The sequence below is a fragment of the Impatiens glandulifera genome, chromosome 2 (genome assembly GCF_907164915.1).
Source record: "Impatiens glandulifera chromosome 2, dImpGla2.1, whole genome shotgun sequence".
NCBI classification, from domain to species: Eukaryota; Viridiplantae; Streptophyta; class Magnoliopsida; order Ericales; family Balsaminaceae; genus Impatiens; species Impatiens glandulifera.
In genome coordinates, this window is record NC_061863.1 from 19408495 (window position 1) to 19435316 (window position 26822).

The 26822-nt window shown below is 31.9% G+C and overlaps 2 protein-coding genes across 3 annotated transcripts; one reads left to right on the plus strand and one right to left on the minus strand.

Moving 5' to 3' along the window:
- The first annotated feature begins 6442 nt into the window (after nt 1-6442).
- On the plus strand, nt 6443-11365 carry LOC124927824 (eyes absent homolog). Its single transcript, XM_047468307.1, has 5 exons — nt 6443-6709; nt 6787-6957; nt 8727-8820; nt 9695-9868; nt 10985-11365. Exons 1-5 carry the CDS (start codon nt 6521-6523, stop codon nt 11236-11238), a joined length of 882 nt encoding a protein of 293 aa, XP_047324263.1. The 5' UTR covers nt 6443-6520; the 3' UTR covers nt 11239-11365.
- A 2354-nt stretch (nt 11366-13719) lies between these two features.
- On the minus strand, nt 13720-21374 carry LOC124925782. Of its 2 annotated transcripts, XM_047465877.1 has the most exons (8): nt 21070-21374; nt 20683-20844; nt 20187-20310; nt 19723-20054; nt 18464-19211; nt 17680-17937; nt 14488-14681; nt 13720-13970 (listed from the first exon to the last, which is right to left on the minus strand). In XM_047465877.1, exons 2-8 carry the CDS (start codon nt 20818-20820, stop codon nt 13881-13883), a joined length of 1884 nt encoding a protein of 627 aa, XP_047321833.1. In that variant the 5' UTR covers nt 20821-20844; nt 21070-21374; the 3' UTR covers nt 13720-13880. The 2 variants fall into 2 exon arrangements, with proteins under 2 accessions (XP_047321833.1, XP_047321832.1); XM_047465876.1 differs by lacking the exon at nt 21070-21374 and having other exon boundaries at nt 20683-20905.
- Between the last annotated feature and the right edge of the window lie 5448 nt (nt 21375-26822).

The window sequence follows — 26822 nt, forward strand, 5'->3', positions numbered from 1 at the left end:
ATTGACAAAATTTTCAAATAGATTAAATATTTATATATATCAATAACATCTAATATATTCCATTTATATGAAGAAATACAAATATATAAATAAGATCTAGTAGCTAAATTCATGAATCACTAATATAATTTCCAAAAACAATATATGATAGTGAAAATATTAAACATCACACTAAAAATGAGTAAACAATTTTGAATTAAGTTAATGATATTCTCTCATTATTATTAGTTTAAATGTGTTATGACTTAATAGTATAATACATTACTCATCATTGTCGGTTTAATATTTGATTTTTTTATTGTCTTATTTAAATATTAAGTTTTAAACATTTTGTTTTAAACATTTGATAGGTTAGACGGTTTGAGTGATTTTCGTGGCGTTGAACCGACATACCAAACCATTGAGATCGGTTTGGTAAAAAGGAAACTATAATGAATTCAATTTGACTAGTTCGTTTGATATTCGGTTGGTTTAAACGATTTTGGTTCGGTTTGAACGGATTGACCGATTTACTTACACCATTGTAACAAGTACATGAATTGTTGGTAATTGTTAATAAATGTATAATATACTATTAATGCAAAAGTTATTGCAAGTTTAATTAATAAAAAGATTATAAATAACTGTAAACAATATGTAGAAAAAAATATATATATAACTTTTATATATATATATATATAACTTTTATCCTAACATTTAGCTAACAATATTGTAATGTTTGGGATTAACATTAGTAAGCATATAAAGTTGTACATACAAAATGTGATTCTTATCATAGAGTTAAAAATTAATCATTAAAAATTGTTATTTGATCCGCCACATTTGAAACAAAAATGATGAATAGCGAAATTGTTAAGATCTATTGCAATGTGACGATAAATATTACTTAATAGTAATACAAATAACATTACACACAAATAAATGATTTATACCTAATAGTTAAAAATTAATTACTGAAAATGTTATTCTATCCACGATCTTTGTTACAACAATGACAAATAGTGAAATTGCTAAAATTATTGCAATGTGCCTATGACTATTACTTATGCAAATAATGTTGCACATACAAACAAATGATTTCTATTTACTATCCTAATGTTAAAAATTAATTATTAAAAATGTTATTCGATTTGCAACATTATTCACAATAATAACCGATAGCGAAATTAGAAACAACTAGTTAGTTAGAAATGAAAATATTTAATACAAAATAATTTATAAAAAAATTGAAAAAACTTGTAACGATAGTTGAAAAATAATTAACAATGATTGTAATTTAGTTTGCAATGATACTTGATCATAGAGTTACAAAACTTATTGTGAAAAGATTATCGAGATCACCAAGCCCTTGCTTGATAATGTTAATGCAATATATATTACAAATTTAATTATGAAAACTATCCGAGTTAATTCACACTTAAGTTTGCAGCTTTGATAGTCTTATTTATATATTCTGTTACAATAAATAGTAAAAATATTTTTGTTGCTAATAACTTGCAAATATTGACGTTATAAAATCTTATTGATATTATAGTATCGTTCTTTGGCTTATGTGTTATTATATTTGTTGTAACAATATATTTATAAAACTTTAGGAAACAAAATTATATTTTAACTTTTAGTGATAAATTTTACAATTTCATTTTTTAAATTTTATTTACGTAAAATAATTTTCGAACTAATATATATACTATTCAAGCCGAATTCGAACTAATATAATATTAGTTCTATGATTTATCGAAGTTTTTCGAGCTAAATAATATATAATATATTATTTTAAATAATTTTAATGTCAAACATAAAACCTATCCTTAAAAACAAACATGTCATACCATGCTACCCATGCTAATAATGATATCACAATAAAAATCAATCACATTATCTCTAGGCATCATTACGCCCATATGGTGCATTATCAAAACTAATTCTAAATCCCTAATTCCCTTCGCAACTATCTATATTTATAATCGTTTTTTAAATCATACTCCACCAGTTAATCTCTTTCGATCATCACACTTACCCTGTTCTCATTGTCGCCTCCAATTGCCTCCCTCCCATTCTATCAACCATAAAAGATCTCCACACCCGCGCATGGTTTTGGTATGAGTTCGAGTTAGAAAATTTAATTTTAGTTCTAACATTTTTTAGTCGAGCTCGAGCTTCTAGTTAATTGCCTAATCAAGTTCGACCATGTGTGTAAATTGTCGAGTTCAAATTACAAACTCATTCGGGCTCAAGTTCGAACCGAGCCAATAGAAAGTGAATCGAGTCGAGTACGAGCTTAGTGTCACGGCCCATTGGTATGGGGTGCACATGTCAAGCCTACAAGGTGCATTTTCCAGAATTTTCCAGGTTTTGTGGTCATTTCCGGAACTCTCTAGAATCCTCTAGGAGTTCCTGGATTTTGGTCGGTCATGGAACTCTCTAGATTTATCTAGGAGTTCCTCTTTTGTAAGTAGGGTCATGGAACTTTCTAGAATTCTTTAGGAAGTTCCTTTTGTATGTAAGGTGAGAGAACTCTCTAGAATTCATTAGAGTTCTCGTGCGTAGGTGCTAGTAGAATTCTCTAGAAATATCTAGGAATTCTTGGGTCTAAGTTAGGTAATAGAAGTGTCTAGAAAACACTAGGTCTAGGAGGATCTAGAATGATCCATACACTTGTATATAAACAAGTCTTGGCCATAAACCAAGACAAACAACTGAACACAACTCAACCAATGTTCAAAGCACTCAACACTTGTAATACCTCACTCTTGTAAGCAATAAACAAGATATTCTCCAAGCTCTTTCTCTCTCAAATTGTTCCATCTTCTTGCATATAAGAGGCTGACTAGCTAGGATTGTGGCAATCTAGCCTAGTGCCGCGCGGGACGAGAGAATATTCGGTGACCGAGTTTCTACCAGTGACAAGTGGTATCAGAGCGAAAATGGTATCGCATCCACGTTTGTGCTTATGCATTTGAAAGAAGATTGTGTCAAGAAGAGATGGATTCAAGTTCTAAAGTCACGAAGGTTTAGACCGGCGAACAGAAGGACAAGAGGTCCAAGAGGGACAAGTCCGTCGAGAGGAGTGTTGACATGGAAGCGCGGGTGACCCGGCTTGAAGAAGGCATGTCCGAGCACCAGGAGGCTCTCGAAGTGTTTAGCGCGGTGGCCGAGAGGGTGACAGCGTTGGATGAGGCTGGTGAAAATTGGAGAACGAGGTGATGGGGATCATTAACAAAATGAACCGGGGCATTCGTGACGAAGTGCTGGAATCGGTTCGAGGGGAGGTTAATGATATCCGCCATGAAGTGCTCGAGACAATCCGGGGAGAAGTCCATGCGATGGTCGAGGCCCTCCGGAGGGAGATCTTGGGGAGGCTAGAATCGATGGAAAGGCGGATTGGGTGGAATGGAGGGGAACTTCGAGGTGCGGCACCTCGTCAGATGGATGTTCCCAAGCCAACTCCATTCAAAGGCTCGAGGAGTGCAAGGGAAGTGGAGGACTTCCTTTGGAACATGGAGAGATACTTTCGGGCATCAAACATACTAGATGATCGTGGCAAGTTGGAGACGGCACCTTTCTTCCTTCAAGATATGGCACTACTGTGGTGGAGGAGGCGGGAAGTAGATATTGAACGAGGTACGCTGAGAATGGAGACGTGGGAGGACTTCAAGACCGAGTTCAAGCGCCAATTCTTCCCAGAGAACGCAGAGTTCGAGGCTAGGAAAAGGTTGAATCATCTTGTGCACAACAGGAGCGTCAAGGAGTATGTGAAGGAGTTTCAGGAGTTGATGCTCGAGTTACCGAGTCTAACGGAACAGGAGGCCCTGTTCGCGTTTGTGAATGGCCTTAAGACTTGGGCGCAGTTGGAGCTACAAAGGGCCAATGTGCGGGACGTCTCCGAGGAAATCGCAGTTGCAGAAAGACTATTAGAGCTCAAAGTGTCTGTGGATAGGCCAAAGATCCTCAGGGACGAGGAGGAAAATCGTGGGGGAGACCGCCCACGTGACCAGGAGAAAGGTGGGGGAGACCGCCCACCTAGGAAGGGACATGCACATAACAACTCTGTGGGGAAAACCGACGACTCGGGTAAGCCAAGAGTGTGTCAGATTTGTGGTGCTCATAATCACATAAAGTTTATGTGCCCATTCAAAGGGGAAAAGGTTGTAGTAGTGAAAGGACATGAGTCTTCCGAGGAAGAGGAAGGGACTCAAGTGGGATCCTTGAGACTGCTCAATGCTGCGAAGACTAGTGTTTGCGAAGCTGGTCAAGGAAACAAGGAGTAGCTCTTTGTTCGTGGAAGCTTGGATCGGGGGAAGACGCATTAAGGCACTAGTGGATACAAGGGCTACACACAACTTAATGCTAGAAAGAGTAGCCAAGATGTTGGGTCTGCGGATCAGCCCAACAAGAGGGACGGTGAAGTCCTTTGATGTAGCCAAACCGGTGGTCGGGGAGGCTAAGAAAGTGCACACCCAGGATCGGAGACTGGTATGGGACAGTCTCGTTTACCTTGGTTCCAATGGACGACTATGATGTAGTGTTGGGGACTACAATGGTGCGATCAGGTACGCGCTTGTATAATGCCTTATTCCGATCCTTAATCATCTTGGATCACGGGAAGTCTAACGTGATTCCAACAAGGAGAGAATCCGAGGGAATAGGCATGTTCTCGGCAATGCGATTTAGCCGAGGTCGCAAATGTGGTAAAGGGGATTTTACCACTTTTGCTAGGGTGGATGATGAGGACGGTTCCAAGGGGAAAGGACAAGTACCCAAGGAAGTCCAAAGGAGGTGTAAGGTCTTCGAGCGGCTCAAGACTAAATGCACGAAACCATCAGATCCACAAGGTTTGGCCACAGGCAACGTGGGCCAAAGTCAGTCCGCCTTCACTCGCGTCAAGTGCATGGGAAAGGAAGTAGGGTGTGCAATTAGGAAAGGGGACGGTGGAAGGGGGAAGTTTCCCCGCAACAGTTTAAGTCTCCGCGGTCTGTGCTCAAGGGGCTTGTGCGCAGATTCGAGGGACCGTTTTCGATTGAGAGACATGTGAGAAACGTCTCATATCAGTTGGAGTTGGCGGCCATATGTGCATCTGATGCCGTGACGTGCAAGGGGGAGGAAGAGCACTTAAGGGACGCCAGTAAGAAGATCACCAGGCATCGTTCTAAGGTCGTGCCGAGGTCGGTCACGACTTAGGTGGGGGAGAATGTCACGGCCCATTGGTATGGGGTGCACATGTCAAGCCTACAAGGTGCATTTTCCAGAATTTTCCAGGTTTTGTGGTCATTTCCGGAACTCTCTAGAATCCTCTAGGAGTTCCTGGATTTTGGTCGGTCATGGAACTCTCTAGATTTATCTAGGAGTTCCTCTTTTGTAAGTAGGGTCATGGAACTTTCTAGAATTCTTTAGGAAGTTCCTTTTGTATGTAAGGTGAGAGAACTCTCTAGAATTCATTAGAGTTCTCGTGTGTAGGTGCTAGTAGAATTCTCTAGAAATATCTAGGAATTCTTGGGTCTAAGTTAGGTAATAGAAGTGTCTAGAAAACACTAGGTCTAGGAGGATCTAGAATGATCCATACACTTGTATATAAACAAGTCTTGGCCATAAACCAAGACAAACAACTGAACACAACTCAACCAATGTTCAAAGCACTCAACACTTGTAATAGCTCACTCTTGTAAACAATAAACAAGATATTCTCCAAGCTCTTTCTCTCTCAAATTGTTCCATCTTCTTGCATATTAAGAGGCTGACTAGCTAGGATTGTGGCAATCTAGCCTAGTGCCGCGCGGGACGAGAGAATATTCGGTGACCGAGTTTCTACCCGTGACATTAGACTAACTTTAGCTAATCTAGTAAAAATAACTTTTAATGTGTAATTAACCTATATATTAACATATTATTTAAATAATTATATTATTAATTTTTATATAAAGTTAAAATGATGTTTCTCTTCTAAATTTTGGCATCATTAACTACTTTTAATAATCTTTGGATAACTAATCATGGAATTATTAGAATTTTTGATATATTATAAATCCTAATAGAAGTATATTATATATATATATATATATAATTTTTTTTCAAATAATTAATTCAGGTGTGAATAACCTAATTTGATAAATAAAAGAAAAAAATAATAAAACTATTATTACATGAATATAAACTTGGGTGTGTCTTATTTTATCTCCTACAACACAAGAGATCGATATCTCCAACCTCTTAGAGGTTTTGAGTTCGAGTCCGTCGACCAATAAGTTCTGTATTTGATTAAATTGTTAAATGTGTTTGCGAGATATGTAATTAACCCCGTGAGAATTAGTCACACTCCAAAATAAAAGCGGAACCCAGTGTTCAAAAAAAAATAAAAAATTGTTTGTTTTGAAACCAATTTTTTTTTCTTAAAGAAAAAAAAGGGTGCACATTTCACTTCCTGAGTTTTCACTTTTTCTCACTAAAGAGATCTGATAGAGAGGTTTGCTAACCACAACCATAAGTGAGGCCGAAGGAAAGTGGCACTGCTCACATTTTCAAAATGGATGGTAAAAGGAATATATACATATGGGATATGGACGAAACCCTTATTCTACTCAAGTCTCTGCTAGACGAAACTTACGCTCGGGCTTTCAATGGCGCAAAGGATGTCCGGAAAGGTGTGGAGATCGGGAAGGCGTGGGAGACCAAAATTCTTCAAGTCTGCGACGATTATTTCTTCTATGAACAAGTTATTTCTTCTCTTATTTCTTCTTCTTCTGCCCTTCTATTTTAACTAAAACCTTTAACGTATTGAGGGTTTTCCAGATTGAGGACTGCAATTCGCCTTTCCTTGATGCATTGACGCAGCACGACGATGGAATAGACCTATATGGGTATGATTTCAACCGCGATGGCTTTAGTATTTCATCGTTTGATGAGACCAGTAAAACGAAGCTGGCATACAGGCATCGGTTTATAACTGAGCTGTATAAGAAGGTTTGGTCTTGACTCTTGATTATGGCACATGTGTTACTAAGTAGTCTGCTTATCAATTGTCAATAGCTATTGCTCTTAGAATCCATTTTGATATTCAATTATTTTCCTTTAATTGGTTTGGACAGTTGAACCTAGATTATTTATCTTAACTTCATATCTGACAAAAGAAAGCGAAAAGAAAGACACTATCATAAAGATTGTCTGAAACATAAGGTATGGTTAACTTACACATTATTGTCTCAACACGTGACTTGTCAGCCGATTCAGACGGGAACATTCTTCCACAAACTGCGTATATTCCTTAGTACTTTCATTTGTTTTAATTATGGACATGATATTGTTTTCTACAGTCATTCACATAAATATTTAGATGAGTCTGGTAGATCTTTCTCAAGATTTATAGGATGATATTTGTGAGGGCAAGCTTTATAGGAAGATATTTGTGAGGGCAAGCTTTATAGGAAGATATTTGTGAGTGTTGCTGGTAGCAGTAATAACAACTGTTTTTTCACTTAAGAGTGTTAAATCAAGATCCAGAACACTGAGGGGACAAGGTTTGCGAATGAAGAGAAACATGAACATACACTGCAAAATATACACACACTCACGCATTAGTGCTTTGAGTAATTAACTTCAACTTTAATACAGGTTCAGAGTATGTTAAGCAATCATAAGGTGTATATTGATGTTCTCTTTTGGGTGATACAACAATATACACCATGAAATAAACATAATTGGTAATGAACATACTTCAATTAGGTATACTTGCAATCTTTGGATATATTAATGCCTAGCAGAGTAGTTTTGTAGATGTTACTTCCATAGATGGTTTTAAATGCTATGTTCTACATAACAGAATCCTAAAATTGGCAATCTTCCATTTAATTTGCAATGCCTGCATACTCCTATATGGTACTTCTGTTTTGGATGGAGATGCTTAACTTTTGGAATGATTGAGGGTGGAATGAAGGAAGAACTATAGCTTAGGCTAAAATGATTCAGATTGTTATTTTTCTGATGATATACTGCAGAGATAGATTATGATAACATATGAATGGCCCATAATTTGTCCATATACTTTGTCTTTAGCATATTTTCCAGTTTGGAATTATCCTCTACAAATCAAGTGCCTAACAACTCGAAAACCAAACCGAAAACCGAATTCATTTTTATTATTTATTTTTATTATATATTATATAACTTATTACATATTTATATTAAATTATCATGGACCTCCTACTAGATCCCTACATTAAATCCATAATCCCTAATTCATTTTCCCATTTCTCTAGTTGTCAACACGTCTCAACCGCCATATATTGTCGTCGGCGACACTATTTTACTTTCGTCGTTTAATTGTCGAATATATATTAGCGTTAAGCTAAGTTTGCGTGATTTATATTTTTTTTATAATTTAAGTAGATAAGATCTCTTTAACAACTTATTTATTTTGTTAACTCTTTTTAAAAAAATTATCTTGTGGGGAGGTGATTTCAATATTTGGTCTAAACCGAATATCCGACCGAATTCGAACCGAATTCGAATTCACCGAATTCGAATAAACCGAATTCGAAATTATTCAAATCGGTTCGGTTTTCGAATTTACTTAAAAAAAATATAAATTCGAAGAACCCGAACCGAAAACTCGAATAACCCGAAAACCGAACCGATGAACACCCCTAATGACTAGTTTATGTTGATCAGACTACCGTGTTCTAAATATTCACCATTTCCTGTGCATGACTTGTGTAAAAACTTTCTAATTGCAGGGATTGCATAGTATTTTCAATGAAGATACTATAAATATATGGAATGATCTCTATGATGTGACGGATACTTATACTGATAAATGGCTCTCTTCAGGTATATTTTCCCTTGGTGCATCACTGCATCTATATTCTATATGAACCCACTCTAAGTTCACACCTGGTCTTCTGATGACAATAACCAAATACTGACACAAGATTCATTATGTTCGGAATAAAAGAAGGTTTTTGATGCTTGAGAGATGCATGCATCAATTAAATGTTAGGCACTTGATTTGTAGAGGATAATTCCATTGCCATTTAATGTATACATGAAGTTTGTGTACAGTTTCCTTGGTGTCAAAATAGACATGCATGTGTTTTCTTTTCCAACTAGTTTGTCTTATAATCTATGAAGAGTTCATATGCTTCATGTTTGGCTAAAAGGATAAGAAGACAAAAAATATATATTAATTTTTGTACTCTCTTGTCACAATCTATTCCATTAATTCATAGATTCCTGAGAATGCTTAGTTAGTTTGAAGAATCAATTGGCTAAATTTGGCAATGCCATTTTCTCCAATTATATCACATGGCCATGGATTCGGACTAGATTCCATTTGAAAACGAAGTCTATATGAACTTTGTCCAACCATGATCAAGATATGCATAAAAAAATTGTGTTGACAATATAATTTCTCATCCCGACAGAGGAGGTGTCCGATTGGGCTCGATGAGGGCTCAAAATATTCATGATGGTATGATCTACAAATTTAATATAATCGGACGATAGATCATCGGCAAGAGTTGTTTGAATGTTACAAATTAGCTTTACAATGCACTTTTTTGTATTATATATACCTTACACTCCTTCATGTAAATTGTAATCATTGAATAATATTATCATCTTTCACTCTCAAAAGCTCAAGATTCTACATGTATATATAGCACAATGTACATGGATTCACTCCCATTATTCTTATTCCATGCAGCTAGTGCCTGTTTGGAGCAGTGTCTGGACAAGAATAAAGAACTAGTATCTAGTAGTGCCTCTGCCTCTGCTACAACTCAGGACATCAATGTTCTTGTAACTTCTGGATCATTGATACCAAGCCTTGTGAAATGTTTACTCTTTCGATTGGATGGCTTTATAAGTTGTGAAAATGGTTAGTTCTTATTCTCACCTTCTAGTCTTGTAATTTCAGGTTTTTAGTTTCAGAGGAACTGTGAAATGAATTTGCTAGCAGTTTCGTTGCTCTTTGTTTATAGGCTTCTACCTTTTTATGACAAATTTGATCTGTTCTTACTATATAAGGTACCTGTAGAACTTTTTTCATAGAATCAACATGTATGTAAAAATCACGACAAATATCATCTTCTTCAAATATTAGAGAACTTAATCCAGTCATCAAATCATGCTAGGAATGTGTCTTAGGTCTTGTTTGTTTTTCAAAGTTAAGTTGATTTTGACATAAGTATCTTCTTGTTAGATGTTGTGTATGGTTGCGTTTATTCTTACACGCCTCAGTGAGTTGTTATGTATAATATAGAAAGGAAGCTCATTTTGTTTCATGAACTTTGCATCAGAAGCTTTTTTTTTTTGGTCTTGTGTCGGGTTCGTTTTGCTTCCCAAACATTTAAAAATTATTCAAAGAACTTTTTGCTGTCATTTTTGGCCAACTCTTAGTTCTAGCTATGCACGTTAGCTAGAGAATAATAATATCTTAGTGATTGAGATTAAGGAATTGCAATAACTGCGTAGAGATTATATAAACACTTAACGGAGTTAACAAAAACATGATGATGGTAAGTAATTTGAGTCATTTTTAAAATTTTGGAATGCAAAATGAACCCTACGTAAGTTCAAGAAGAAAAATGAGCCCCTAATGCAAGTTCAAGAAGCAAGATGAATTTAATTCAATTAATATTTGAAACTGGGCCACAACATGAAATACTTAATTCATAGTAAACAACAGCAAATGCTTCAATCCAGAAGTTCTTAATTTTGCTATAAATGGGACTAATTACCTCTAGGCTAATCTTCAATCATTTATCCTATTACAGATAGTATCATTGGATTGGAGGCCTCTTTTGTGTTGTGCACTTTTAATTTAAAGCCTTTCTCATTTACTATTTCTTCTAACAGTTTCATTTGAGCGTATTTGAGAAATAGTATTGTTAAAATATTCATCACAATCACGCTCCAAAGTTAAAATTGAGAGTGATTATGGTGAGATTATGGAATGACTTTTGTTGTTTCATTTGGTTTGTGATAACAACAGTTTACAGCTCATGGGAAGTGGGGAAGCTTCAATGCTTTTCTTGGATAAGAGAGCGATACGACAGTCCCAACACGCAGTTTTGTGTGATTGGCGATGGATGGGAAGAATGTGAGGCCGCAGAAAAAATGAAATGGCCTTTCATGAAGATTGACGTGCCTCCGGGTGGGACCCACAGGTTCCCGGGGATCTCATTGAGGACTTTGAATAGCTACATATCTGTGGTCTATGGAAATGACAATGCTTGTAGCTCATGAATGAATGAATAAATAATTAGTTTTAAGTTTTAACTTCTACAGCTTGTAATTAAGTTGACAGACCTATAAAAATGATCCCCAAGATAAAATCCTACTGTGTGAAGATGATAGAATGAACACAGTTTGAGGAATTTCTGTCAGTTGGTTTATTCTTTTTATTTGTTCTAAACTCTTAATGACTAAAAAGAAATAAATTTCCTGATAAATAGCCCAGTTTGTCCAATGAGTGTATTTTAAGGGGGTTTCATTCCACTGTTCATTTTGAAAATATCATTTTTATCAGATTATTTTCCTTTCACATTCATATGTTGAATGAATAAAGAATTGTCTATTTTATTCTAAGGCTTCTTATTCTCTCGTCTTCCCTGGAACCTTCTTCTCTTGGAATTCTGTTTCTTTTCATTTGAAAAAAAGTCGGACCTCCATTTTACACTTTTTTGCATACATTTACTGTTTTAACTCTACCAAATTACGGGAGCAGATTCTCACACACGACTGTTTTTTACAAGGGAAATTGAGAAAGGGAATGGCGTGCCATCATATTATTGAATGGAAAAAAGAATAAGGGTGAAAATAGATAGAAATTTTATTATTTTTTTAGCTAATTAGATTACGTTACATTATTTCTTCGATCAAATTTTCTCTATCTATCATTTCTCATTCAATTATATTATTATGACCATAAATAATATTTAACTTTATCTTTCATCTTTTATAAAAATGGTATTGTTTTGTTATGAAAATCCTTTTGAAGGATGGTAGAAGTAAGCAGGGTCACATGGATCATAGATTTATCTTTGAAAAGTGCATATTTTTTTGCTACCATATGTTGTTTAGCAAACTTGAATATGAAAGTGACCAGATGCTTCTGTTTGAATGTGTCTGTATTTATAACTGGAACATAAGAAATAATTCTATCCTTTTTCTTGTTTTGGTTTACACAAAGATGAGTCTTTATGTGGCAAGTTGACTTGCAAGTGTTCAATTATCATGTAAATTATTTTTTTCATTTTGTTTTATGTAATTAGAAGTTGGTTAAGAAAATGTTACCATAATTCATATATACCAGTATTACTACTACACTAAAAACATTATAACATATATTCCTTAATTTGTATTTCTCACCTACAAAAGAAAATCATCATTATGCAGGATTTCAAAGACTAGAGGTTTCTATGTACCCTTTTATTTGTTATTTGAAGTTATTGTTATTTTAATAATTCAAACACAATAATGGTTTGTGCATAAAGATGAGGAATATGAACTACAATAGCTAGACTAAACATTTTCCATTTTAATTTTGGGGTTTAATGGGTTATGGATTTTCAATGGGTAAATCTTTATTTGATTGAGCACAGAAAAAAAGATAACAGCTTTACCTTTGTTATTTGCATCTTTAATTAATTATTATTATTTTTTCAAAATCATCATTAATTATTATATTTTTAAATAATTATATTTAAAAAAAAAAAATCTCAATTCAATCTAACCTAAGGCCTTGTTCGGTTCTGGGTTTTTTAAAAAACCAAGAGAGAGAAAATTTAGATGATAGGTGATGATTTTGAGAAAGTAATGATTATTTTTGATAAAAAGACTTAAAGAGTATTGATATTTATAAATAAAATATAAAATAATAATTTAAAATAGAGGATATTTTTGTATTTTGGTTAATGATACGAGTGATGTGATGGATGAGAAGTAATTGATTGGAAAATGGATTTTTTGTGGGTTTTTTAAATAACCTAAAGAGAACAAAGCCTAACTCTATAATGTGAGATACCAAAAACCTTATCTTTTCCAAATGTACTTTATCAATAGGACAAAACATCATAATCTTCTATTTTACCAAGATAAACATATGTCAAATTCCCCACCCAAATATCTAAAAACAACTAAATAGTTAAGTCTCAAACTTAGTATGAGACAAAGAAATTCAAGTCTATCATGCTTCTTATCTACATATATAAAAGAATTTAAATAATATATTTAAAATTTCAATCTAACTCTTGCAATTTTGTAATTCTCAAAGAGAATAATCCTTTTAGTTTAGATAATTCTTAAATTAGTTAAATTATTATGATTATAATTTAAGAATTTTAAAATAGTACATTTTATAATATATTTCAATTTTACAATTATAAAACAGAAAAATATGCAATTATGATTTCATGTTAATACTATTTGTTTATTATTACTTTTTAAATCAATTTTATACTTAATTATATACGTATAACAACTATTATTTTAAATTTAAAATGCAGATAAAAAAGTTAAGTAAAATCTCAATTTCACTAATTTCATACACTCCATTATTTGAAAATGTGATTCATTATAAGTAATATTGCATAAATGGTATTTTCCAAATGAAGCTATTTTTCGGAAAAAAGTCAATTACAAAATCGTATTGTCATAATGTCTTAGAAGTAAAGAGCACCAAATTAAAACTAATAGCTCAAAGTTTAAGCATATCTCAACACTAGAATTGGAAGCTCAAAGAAAACCTTCCATAAGGTCACCACAACAACATTAACAAAAAGATTTATACTATCATCAAAGAACACAATAGTATAAAAACACATTAAACACCTTTTCAAACAAGTGAGAAATTTCTTATAACCGAATAATTCCAATCTCGAGGTGGTTCAACTTGAAGAAGAATCATGAGCCAACTTCATTCGCTTTGGCGATGGAGAATTAAATAACTTTCTGACTGATGTAACAGGATCATCAACCTGCACAAATATAATCACTTAAACCATAAAATAAATTATCCTTCAAAGTTTTTAAATTGGGGTCCTAAACATATTTTAGGGATAGTATTACTCCCGTTTTGAAAATGTTACCTGTGAATGACATGGCTTGAAGAAATGACTCAACAATCCAAGAAAATGGAAGGAGACCAATGGCATTTAAGTAATCATAACATTCAAGTGATTTCAAGTATAGGTACAGTTTCTACACAATCATAGCAGTTGCAGCAGGAGTAAACAATGTTCAAACCCATGTTCTTCGAAGTTAGTTCATTTTAGGACCTCTATTCAAACTCAATACACTTTATTTTTATTTGTAGATCTGGATCTATTTATAAAAAAATGTTTGGAAATTAAAAATATATTTATGTTTCTAAATTTGGATATGGATGAAGATACATAAACGTATTCAAATGCAAAAAGTGTTACAAATGGTCACTTCATTATCAGCACAAGCTCGACTAATTTTCCTCACTATAATATAAGGAGTGTAAATTACCTCGATTATCGAATGTGATGTTGATTTTGTAGATTGAGCACCCGGACTTTTCAGCCGTTCTAAAACAGAAAGTGTTTGTCGCCATCCAGGTACTGCAGTTCCACTCGATGCCATCCATGGACAAAAACATTTGTGTTGTCTAATTGGGTCAAACTCCATTGAGTTGTATAATGGTAACTTCTGCACATTCTTCTCTGGAAAGTAAAGAGAACTTGTCATTAATTATTGGGTTGTTACTGTTGGTGGAGGAAGAAACAATTGAGATATCAAAAAACAATAAGCTAGAGAAGCAACTGATATGAAAGGTTCTCATGGCTAGGGTTCTAACCCTAATAGAGGCTAACATAGCTTTTTAGCTGAGTCAGCACTGGAATAAGCTATTCCAACAGCAAACATTTATTTTCTGTTAATAATTACTAGGCGGTCAAGTCAAATAATATCTATTTATTTTAATAATTACTTGGCGGTCAAGCCACAATAATAAGACAGTTACAGCCATATTTCAGAAAGGAAGGCAAGAATATCATCAGATCAATGAACATTATTTTTCTCACAAGGTTTAATCTAACTTATCTCATATCATGCAATATCTCCTTACTTATTTGTATTCTAATATTCTCTCTTCATCTTCAATTGTAGATCATCATGCAATTGTTGATTCTTCTATCTCAACTCATACTCTATCACTCTTCTACGAGGTAGAATTCCTTATTCTAATTCATAGCGTATTACAACCATGATATATATAATATATAGAATCAGTAAACCCACAGCAGGCATTATTAAAATGAGCAAAGAGGGACTAAATCAGAAAACCAGTTAAATAATTTTGCCTTTTAGGTAACCCACAAATATTCATTACTTACAAACTTGTGTCACGTTACTGAGGACCTCATTTCAAAAAATAACACCTCTCCTGGGAACCGCTACTCGGATTCTAACCGAGATGCTCCATCACTGCTTCCTGAGAAGCGTGTCTACCAATTTCATCATAGCGGCTTTCTCAAACATATAATAGCTTATTCCTAGTTAATTGCCGAGATTGAAGCAATCAATCTCATTTAATATAATATTTTAGAAAATACTTAAATTTAATTGATAAATCAAAATAGGAAGGTTCATTATTTTAGGATGTCCGTTTTATAACTTAGGTCTTTTGCAACCTCATTCATTCAGTTGCCTATGTGACGCACAATCCTTGGTTCTAGGAAGCAAAATAGGAAGGTTCATTATTCTAGAAGTCAATACTAATGTTGATTGGGTAGTTTCTCCTAGACCGAAGATCAACCTTTAGACATTCCTCATTCATTTGAGAGAATTTAGTGCCTTGGTACAGCAAAAATCAAACTGCGGTTTCCCATATTAGTGCAAAAGCTAAGTTTCGAACAATAACTTTGGGCATCTTTAAGGGGATTTGGTAAAAAGGTTCCTAACTGAACTCAAAATATGAACAGTTGAATCTATCTAAAATCTATCGGACAATTAGTCAGTCATTGCTTGCTAAAAGACATGCTATCACGATCAAACTAAACATGTCAAGATTTAAACACAATTTATTAGTGAGAAAATTAAAAAGAAGCCTATCACCCTCAACCATCTTTTTTGGAAAAGGTCAACTTTCATAGAAAAAAAGAGCGCAAGAAGCGTTCAATGGTTACAAATGGGGAGGGAAAAAATAAATCAGAAAACAAAAGACAAAACTAGGAGCTAGATGCCGATAGGCAAAAAACTCTCATCCTGTACAAAAATAAAAACTCTTCGGAATATAGGCAAATGCATGGAGCATAAACCTTTAATTCTTTCGGTGCCATAACTCCTCTCTTGGAAAATTCTCTTGTTCCTTTCTTTCCAAATCGTCCACCACCAGATGAGGAGATGGACTTCCAGTCGTCCGCAATATTATTGCTCTTACCCCAGCTGATCTATTATTTCTCCCAAAAGTCAGAAACATTGGGAGGCACATCCCATTGAATGTTGAGCAAGTTCTGCAAGAGGGCCCACATGTCTCTTGCAAGAACACAGTGGAGAAGGATGTGATCGATGGTTTCCTCACTCTCGCAAATACAACACCTACTGTCCAGGTGCATCCCTTTCTTTTGAAGCTTAACAGTAGTGAGAACCCCCATGAATTGCTTCCCAAGCAAAATGAGATATCCTAGAAGGGGTTGGGGATTTAGTTTTCCACACATCTTTCCAAGGGAAGAGAGTTGGGCCCCCTGGAAGAGTTGCATGATAGATGGTGCTGGCCTTGAAATCAGAAGATCCCTAATCAAAGCTTTGCCCTGAGTTAACTTAACAAAACTAGCAATCCTTGGTTTGTAAAACATATATGCCCCCGTAGAGTGTAGAAATCAACCTAGGCTTCATAGGCTATATTTTATATTGTATCCTAATTAATTAGGAGATGATTTTTCTCATTAAATATATTAGAATATTAGGAGATTTCATATTCCTAATTTAATAAGATTTGTTTGTGTGTGTGGTACAAATTACTCAATGAAATAGAATTCATTTCTTTTGAATTACAACACTTAAGAAGAAACTATTATATAAAAGCAGTACATATTTGAAGGTCTAAATCATTTATCGCGGATCGCCTATGCAGAAGTGTTGCATCTCTTGATTCACCCTTATTGAACAAGTGGATAAAATATCCTAACAAAGCAACTCCATCATAAATTACATCTGAAATGCTTCCATTGTTACATGATTACTAAACCTGTTTTTGTAAATTGGTTAATCATTATGCTACTACTAGTCTAAAATCAAATATTAAATTCTTTGGTATTTAATTTCACATGCTTTTGCATCATGCTTCAAGTTACACACATATCGAGATCTTTAATCCTTTTAAAAATCCGTTTTCTACTTGCATAGTTTCTAGAACACAAGTTGCATTCAACTCTACATACATTAGTGCAATTAGTGTTAGACAATTTTTTAGGACAAAAAATCTTAGAAGTTGACCAACACCTTTGCAAAGTGGACAAAAAAAAAAGTATTCAATGGATAGTTTTCTTTTACAAGGTGGAAGTGAATTACTTGACCTATGAACAAACTGTACACACTAAATGGGATATGAGTAAAATATGAGGAAACGATATATGAAAAGTAGAGGAACCATTTGATGTAAATTGGTTGTGTGCAAGACTAAAGCAAAGAACACAAAATTACTCAAAATGTTTTCATTACCTTTCTGTTGTAGGGCATCAGTAGTAATAGGCTGCACTTCAGCACCCACACCTGTCATGTCACAAACTTGTCTGCTGCAGTTTGATGAAGTTAAGAAGCATTTTTCTTGACTGATAGTTTCGGAAGCAACTAATGCATCATTTTCAATGGCTTCCCCATTTTTACCAGAGATATCAACATCTCTAGTTGATGGAGACAAATCTCCCATTTGAAAACTAGTGCTGACAGTAGATTCTTGTTCCTTACTTCCTACAAGTTCTGCATTTTTTTAAATTCAGTATAGACTCAGTGTGTTTGATAGAACTGAAAATTAGATGTTGAATATTGAATACTGAATTAAGTGCCAAATTAGTAAATTGACTGAAAAATAAATGTTCAACCAGCCAAATGAAAAGTACTTGATATGTAAGTTGATTTAACAAAATGTGAAACTAATTTGAGAGAAAATACTTAAAGACTATTTTACCATTATATTGGTGTAATTAGATTAATTGCAAAGGCTAAAGTTGTCTTTCATACGCACTTACTACATTACCGATTTAAGACATTCATAGCATACCGAATTAAGCCATATTTTTTTAGCTTAATTTGAGCAGAATCTTGATTTTAAATATTAGTTATCGAATGAACTTAATCAAAATAAGCACTTCATTATTTAGGTTAAGTGATAGTTATGTTATCAAACACCATGATGCTATCTAATTATCATCTTAGTCAATCAAGTTTTGTATCACATAGCCCAATTAATTACTTTCATAAAACTCAAGTTGGTTGGTTTTGGTACCTTGCCCATTGATATCATTATTTGAAGATGAGGGTAGATAATTTCTTGTAGCATCATCATGTCCTTTGTCATGTGACACTTGTGGCTGGACACATTGTTCTGTAAGAGTGATAGACCCTGGATCTTTATCTCCCTCACTAGACTTCTTAACACTTGTATATTCCAAGTCAGATGAAATACGAGCTCTCAAGCTCCGTCCAACAATCGGAAGAGATATCATAGCTTTAAACTTTTGTTCTGCAGGTGGAGGACCCCCAGCAATAGTTGATTTTGAAATTGGAAGTCTTTCACTGGAGGCACTAGTAGATGCAATATTCATTGCATACTGACTACCTTTCGCATTGGTAATGATCCCTAAAGAATGGGTTCCACTAACAGTACCAGTATGAGAAGAAATTTGTTGAAAACTGACATCAGTATCTCCAACCACCCTTAGCAATTCCAAAGGGCGCAAAACTGTGGAGAAAGCCCACAATCCAACACTTGCTCCGCACAATTTGCACTCGAGAACAGAAGAATTGGGGTGACACTGTTCTCCTCCAGAAGCCACCATGGCTTCATTTTCTTCTTTATTCTCACTTCCATGAGAAGCAGAAAAAATAGAATTTGAACTGTGTGCAGTAGAAACCAAAAGAGATGTACCTGAGACACTGACATTTTTAGAGGACTCAAGCTGAAGGTTTTTGCAGTCAACTGTGTAAGGTAGGGGACGCAGCTCCCACCCACATAAGCTAATCAGCTTTAGTGCCTGAAGATTCATAAAATGTAATACATAGAATCAGGAATTTACACAAACCATCAAAACTGGAAGTTGTCACATAACAGAGACATAATCCAAATGGAATGATGGTACTGCGAGACAATGAATTCACATAAATGAGGACAGAGGTATCTATGTATAATATATGCTATGAAGCAGAAAAAATAGTGCTGATATTCTGAAAGAAATGAACAATGAAACTATCTTACTGGCATAAGAAACTAATACTAGTACAACATATAAGCTTATGAATCACCAAATGTAACAACCTAACACTAACACACAAGTGAGAAGGCAGCTAGTTTCACATTCTTTTAGATAAGTTGAAAAGAGGGAGAAACATGCATGTAGAAAGTTTTAGCTATTCAATAAATCTCAAACTTGAAAGCCTTTTTAGGTCATTTGAGAATGATAACAAAATATAAGATGTAATGCTAACACAAACTGTATAGAATCAAAACTAGAATTGACTATCCCTTTCGTACATTCACCATCTCACCTGATAATACAAGCCAAATTCAAGCTCATTTTCAGGCAGTTCTTCTGGAGAAGTGTCAGAAGACCCGTTGCAACTTCCTTCAACTGGAGATGCCTTTAGAAAAGCCTCTAGCTGAGAGCATCCCAAATAAGAAATGGCTGAAGATGATATCACTGGAAGAGCTGAAAGATTCATGAGGGTGGATAATCGCTTTTTATAATCATTGACCAGTGTATGAGCGGGCTTGGGTGGAAACTGAGCTAATGATTCCTCACACACATTATCTATCCATGGGCAAAGCAACTTGTGTCCATTATCCAATTTTAAGCTAAACACTGACGCTGCCTTTTCAACTGTGAAAGGAAAAAAATAGAGTTAGAGAAACAAAATATTTAAATGCTCGTGTAGCCACATCTTGCAACTAGATCAATACATTAAGACTTCAACAGAACAAACGAAAAAGCATAAGGAGAAGGATGGCATGCCTTGATGATGTGTCCATGTTACTGGAGTAGAAAAGAAGATACGTGATCCACACGACTCACAAGCAATAGTGTCTGCATCTACATTAACCCATCCTCTCCTTGCACAATTCACTGCACTCACTACCTGACAAAAACACACAATGTTAGGAACTTCAAAGCATATATTTTCAATATCTCCATGTAAGTATTCTGATCAATCAAACTGAAGAAATTGAAATACGGAATCTATTTGGAAATTAGAAAGAAAAAAAATTCCAAACAAGGGTTAGCTATGATGCCAATGAAGCGTTAGAAGACAAGTTTTGTCAATATGTCATGCTTTCTTTACTCGATTTTTTTTTCTTTTTTTGTGACTCGAGTTTATTTCCGGGGTTGGCTAGCATGACCCCCTTTAAAGTAGACATGTTTATGTGTTTTCAAACAGTATTAATGAGAGGAGTTTGAGGCACAGAGCATAATGCCAAGTTAAACACCTGGTTATGAATCTTCATTTTACCTTTGGTTTCCCAAACCATGTCATAGACTTGAATGTAGTCAATCTCCTCATAAGATCTTCCCGATCCCATGGTCTGCATAGTGGTGTTGTATGTGCTGTTCCAACTTTCATAAGTGAATTCTTCATTGTATCAGCCATATATATCCTCTTTAAACTTCGATTCTAGTGCAGATAAAAGCAGAAAAGGTATAGGAACGTTAGTGAACTCCCGAAGATCTATAAATATCACACAACAGATAGGAAATTTAGACCCACAATTCTATTATACATTTACAATGTAACCAAAGAACTTAAACATGGCTACTATGGATTAGTTATCCAGTTCACCAAGACAAGTGGATTTGTGGGTTGTGTAGTTAAATCAATAAACTATTTCATCTTCACTACCTCCGAAAATTGACTCTTTGTGAGCTTCTGGCAGTGAAATAACGAGAGAAACAACCTACGGACAACGTCGATGTTAACAAATCTTTACTGCAGAGACTGTAGCTGTAGATGATTGGGTCATTCGTCTTCTGGTAAATATCATTCTTATTGCCAGTGACGCAAAGAAGGTCACCGAAATTCTTGCTTAATCGAACAGGAACACCGGAGCTCCACCACAGCTGGAATCGCCGGCCGACGCCCCCTTGTAAGTAGAGCGTGGTATTTTTCACTCTAATCTATTCTCTTCAAATTTTTGGGGGCTTCCATCGGGAATTTGGGCGGCTTGGTTTAGTCTTGTTAGGTTGTATATTTTTATTTTAATCATTAATTAAAATATCAAAATATATTTTATTTAATAAAATAAAAATAAAAAAATATTTTAATAATTTATTTTAAACAAATCTCGTTAACATATTTTTTTTATCATAGAATAATTCTCTCACAAAAATACATAAAATCCTTTAAAAAAAATATCCAAAATCAAAACAATTTATAAATTAAATTACAACTAGTATGAAACCCTACGTTTTACGGGAAAATATAAACGAAATTTTTATAAAATATTTAATTTAATAAAAAAAAATATATTTATATGAAGAGAAAATATATAATATATATATATATATAATTAGAGAAAAAATAATTATTATTAATTGTTTCATAATATAAGTAAATTGTATAAAAATAAATAATAAACAAATAATATATAAATAATTGTGGAAAAATTATGTAAGGAAAAATATATTTATATAAAATTAATTATGAAATATATACATGATGTGAGAAAAAAGAATGATTGATTAAAACTGAAAATAATAATAATAATAATAATAATATACAAACCAAAAGAGTTGATTTAATTTAAACTATTGAAAACAAAATAAAAATTTAAGTTAACACAATATTAAACCAACATTCATAAAAAAAAATAAATGTATAACTCTAGTATAATTTAAGATATCCTATATTATAATAATAGTTAATAATGTATACTAATAAAAAACAACTTCCATAAAATGAAATTAAAAATTTGTAAAATAAAAAGTAAAAAGTAATTTTTTTTGTCTTTTTTGTCTTCAACAACTTTGTCTGTTGCTCCTCCCTAATAAAATTTAATTAACATATAAAACACATTTCAAAAACTTAAATAAGACATTATAATAGATAATAAAAAAACAATTTATTTGATCACAAAAAATTGAAAAAGTACCTCTTTAACAGCTTTGTTTGAAATTGATGATTCTCCCTAATAAAATTTAATCAAATATATATAAACTTTTCAAATATCTAAATAAGACATTAAAATAGATTAAAAAAACAATTTATTTGATAAAAAAATTGAAAAAGTACCTCTTTAACAATTTTGTCAAATTGATGCTCCTCCCTTAACAAAATTTAATTTAATATATAAAACACGTTTCAAAGTTAAGCATAAAGATATCCAAAATATGTTTACCTGTTGAGTAATGAGTGATTGACTTGGATCAAACACTTTTATAATTGTAAAATTGTGTGATTTTTTCTTGAGGTTGTAATCAGTAATTTTAACTTGGAACACAAGTTTTCGCGATGACATTGATGATAACGGCAATGGTAAATCTTTGTCACAACTCGGATGTAATTGTAACAAATCTGAAACAGTTAGATTAACTAACTTATTTACAACTCTATCAAAAAGCACAAATAGTGCAGCTCCTGACTCGTCACCAACCTCAATCTCTAATTTATATCTAAAATTGATACAAAATAATTAATGAAAAAACAAAATAGTTATAATTAAATATATGAATATAGTTTGTTAATGATCAAAGAGACAAAAATAAACACCTTGGAGTAGGATTTTTTGTAACTTTAACACATGAGTTGCAAAAAAAAACATAGCCCTCGAGCGTTACTTTTCTGCGACAATCATCACAAGAGTAGTAAAACCAACCATTGTAGTTGCATACATTATTGATTGTCGCTTCAACGGTACGTATACATTCCTGTTAACCAATAAACCAGTAAGATAACTATAAAAATATTGAAATACCAATTTTACCAACCTTGCTTTCCTCATTTGACAATAGGTTGTATAATTCCTCAATTGTGTGTCGATCTTTCATCATCTCATCTTGTAAAGACATCGAACTTTCAACAGTATCATCCAACAAACATACTTGAGATGGATGGACAACAAATCTACAATTAGTTGAGTAAAGGTGGCACAAAAATAATAGTCATTAAAACAACAAATATTTAAACAAAGAGTATTGTTTAAAGAAAGACAATATCAACCTTTCTCGCATAGTCACCACCTCTGGAATCATTAGATTTTGAAAAACTTGTGTGGCCATTGTTGAAGAAAGGACATGATGACCTATTGAAAGCACATAAAAATGGTTAACACAAACATATTAAGACATAAACATATTTTTTTTACAATTCATACCTTGGTATAACTTGACAAGAAAGCCGGTCACAACTATTATGATAGGATCTTGGTTGTTAGATCCTTCAACAAATTCAAATTTTTCGGCTATGTTTCCCCATAAAGTTAGATTAATATCTTCTCCACTATAAAATAACACATAGAAAAGGTAAAAATTAAAATATTTAATAAATTAAAATATTTAATAAATTAAAATATTTAATAGAGTAAAAAAACAAAAGAACTCATTTAACTTATAGATTTATAAATGACCAACCTATCAAATTGAAGGTTTAAACCACGTTTTGCAACTTTGTTATATCCAGTTTTGCTAAAAGTCTTAGAGCCCAAACTGATAAGACGAGCTATAATAACTATAACATAAGAAAGGAAAATGTAAGTTAAAAATTAAATGAAAGACAATAGTTAATCAAAACACTACCTGTTAGTTGTGAGCAATTGTCACTTCTAGAAATAACCTCCTTGTAATCAAAAAAATTAAATTTATATCTCGAAATATTTAGAATCTCAGAAAGTAGCTAAACAAAATTTTCAAAGAGTTTGGAACTGGTTTGTACTGAGCGTTTGACTTGACAACTCGAAAATTTTGAAATATGTTCATGTTACCCTCCTTTAATAAGTTTCGATGTCTTGGAACAAATTGACGATAGATGCTGACGTGAATAACCGCACCCTATAAATTACATGTTAGTTTGCAGTAACATACATTAATATATAACAAAATATTAAACACACTTACCTCTATTAATAAGAAATCAACACTTAGCAATTCATTATTTTTTTTAGTATTTATTGCATCCCACATGTGCATAACTCTTGCAACTAAATGTTTGTAGTTGCCATCCGTAGTCAAATCTAGAATTCCAATCCAATGGAGGCTTGTGTGTCCATTTTCTGATATTTTGATATGAATTGACATTATAATAGTTAGTATAAAATATAAACATAAAAATAAAATTTAAAATAAAAAAAAAAGTAAAAATAAAAAAACTTTAAAAATATTTATATGTAAATATAGATTGAATAATAATAAAAAAATTAAATAATATAATATATTAAATATGAGAATAAAGACAAATATTATAAAATAATGAGAAATAATAAATATAATATATTTAAAAAAATTCTTTTATGATTAAAAATAAATATCGTGTATTAGTTTTTAATAGATTCACCATCTTCTGTAAAAATATTTATTTTTATGAAAATTTAATATATTATGCAAAACATTTTTTATATAAAAACATTAAGAATATTTAAGTGAATAATTGGATTGTTATAATTAACGAAAATATATGTGAAAAAATGACCAAATATTTAAAAATTAGATGTTATGGACATAACAAATACATTTATTATAAAAAAAAAGTATTTATATATCATATGTTAATAATAATAATAAATTATTAATATAATATGAATATATTAAAAATGAGAATAAAGATAAATATTGAAAAATAATGGGAAATAATAAATAAATAATTGAATGTTATAATAATATTTCAAAAAAAATTATTTATTTCTTTTGTGATTAAAAATAAATATTATTAAATACATTAAACTTTATCATGTGAAATTGTTTGTAATAGAAAAAAAAAATCTTATACTCAAAAGATAGAGATCATCTTTTTTCAACTAATAAAACTATATGTATTTAAAAAAATTAAATATATTTAACCTAAAAAATTAATTTTATATTATTAAATCATAAAATATAGTCATTACTCCTACTTTGACTCAAAAGAATGATAAATATTATATTGGATAACTTCAACTAAAGTAAATTTAAAAATATTTAGATTGAATAATAATAAAAAGATTATTAATATAATATAAATATAGTAAATATAACAAATATTATAAAATAATATGAATAATAAATTAATTAATTAAACGTTATAATAAGTAATAATAATATTTAAAAAAAATTGGAGAATAGAAAAAAAAATATTATGCTAAGAATAAAGAGATTATATGTATTTAATTTTTTATTTTATTAATTAGTCATAAAATTTAATCAAAAGATAGGACGTTGTTGCAGCGACCTGAAATGATCAAATTCCTGGAAAAAAAACAATGAACAATAGATTGGTGAAACATAACATATTACCAATTTAATTATTGAATGAAATAATGATGTTGATAGAGAAATTGATGTTAATATAATTTAATTATTACTCATTTTAACCAAGATGGAATTCAAAAGATAGGACGTTGTTACAGCGGCCTGAAATGATCAAATTCCTGGAAAAAAAACAATGAACAATAGATTGGTGAAACATAACATATTACCAATTTAATTATTGAATGAAATAATGATGTTGATAGAGAAATTGATGTTAATATAATTTAATTATTACTCACTTTAACCAAGATGGAATTCAAAAGATAGAATGTTGTTGTAGTTGCCTAAAATAATAAAATTCCTGAGAAAAAAAAAGCAAAACAGTGAAAGCCGCAAAAGGAGACCGAATAGACAAAATATCACTCTTCTCTCTTAAATTGAACCTTGTTGATGTAAAATTATTTATAGTAAAACAAATATTTAAATGGAAAATAAGATGAATGGGTTGATTTATTATATTGATTTAATTGCAATTACACTGTTTATATTTTTCATAATTATTGTTTTTGTATTAAATTTTATAATTATTATAATATGATAACTGAAAGTTAAGTTTTATATTATAATTAATATAATATAATAACTGAAAGTTAAATTTTATAATTAATATAATATATAATTGAAATTCTTAATTTTATTGTAGGTTTTAATGTTTTTATAATTAGTATTGAATGCTAAACATGATAACTACATTTTTTTTCTATTTTATAATTAATATAATGGGATAACGGAAAATTACATTTTATAATTAATATAATATATATTTGAAATTCTTGATTTTATTTCAGGTTAAGTTTTATATTATAATTAATATAATATGATAACTGAAAGTTAAATTTTATAATTAATATAATATATAATTGAAATTATTAATTTTATTGTAGGTTTTAATATTTTGTAGTTAGTATTTAATGTTAAACATGATAACTTTTTTTTTATTTTATAATTAATATAATGGAATAACTGAAAGTTACATTTTATAATTAATATAATATATATTTGAAATTCTTGATTTTATTACAGGTTTTAATGTTTTATAATTAGTATTTAATGCTAAACTCAATTAATATAGATAAATATTTGGTTTAATGTGTATATGTAAAATATTAAATTCATAAATGAAGAGAGAGAAATATGAAAAATACCTTGTGATATGAG

Coding starts and splice junctions, on each gene's coding strand:
- LOC124927824 (XM_047468307.1), top strand. CDS start 6,521: ATGGATGGTAAAAGGAATATATACATATGGGATATGGACGAAACCCTT. Junction 6,710..6,786: donor ATTATTTCTTCTATGAACAA/GTTATTTCTTCT, acceptor AGGGTTTTCCAG/ATTGAGGACTGCAATTCGCC. Junction 6,958..8,726: donor TAACTGAGCTGTATAAGAAG/GTTTGGTCTTGA, acceptor TTCTAATTGCAG/GGATTGCATAGTATTTTCAA.
- LOC124925782 (XM_047465877.1), bottom strand. CDS start 20,820: ATGGCTGATACAATGAAGAATTCACTTATGAAAGTTGGAACAGCACAT. Junction 20,311..20,682: donor CATGGTTTGGGAAACCAAAG/GTAAAATGAAGA, acceptor TGTTTTTGTCAG/GTAGTGAGTGCAGTGAATTG. Junction 14,682..17,679: donor TGATGCCCTACAACAGAAAG/GTAATGAAAACA, acceptor TTTACTTTCCAG/AGAAGAATGTGCAGAAGTTA.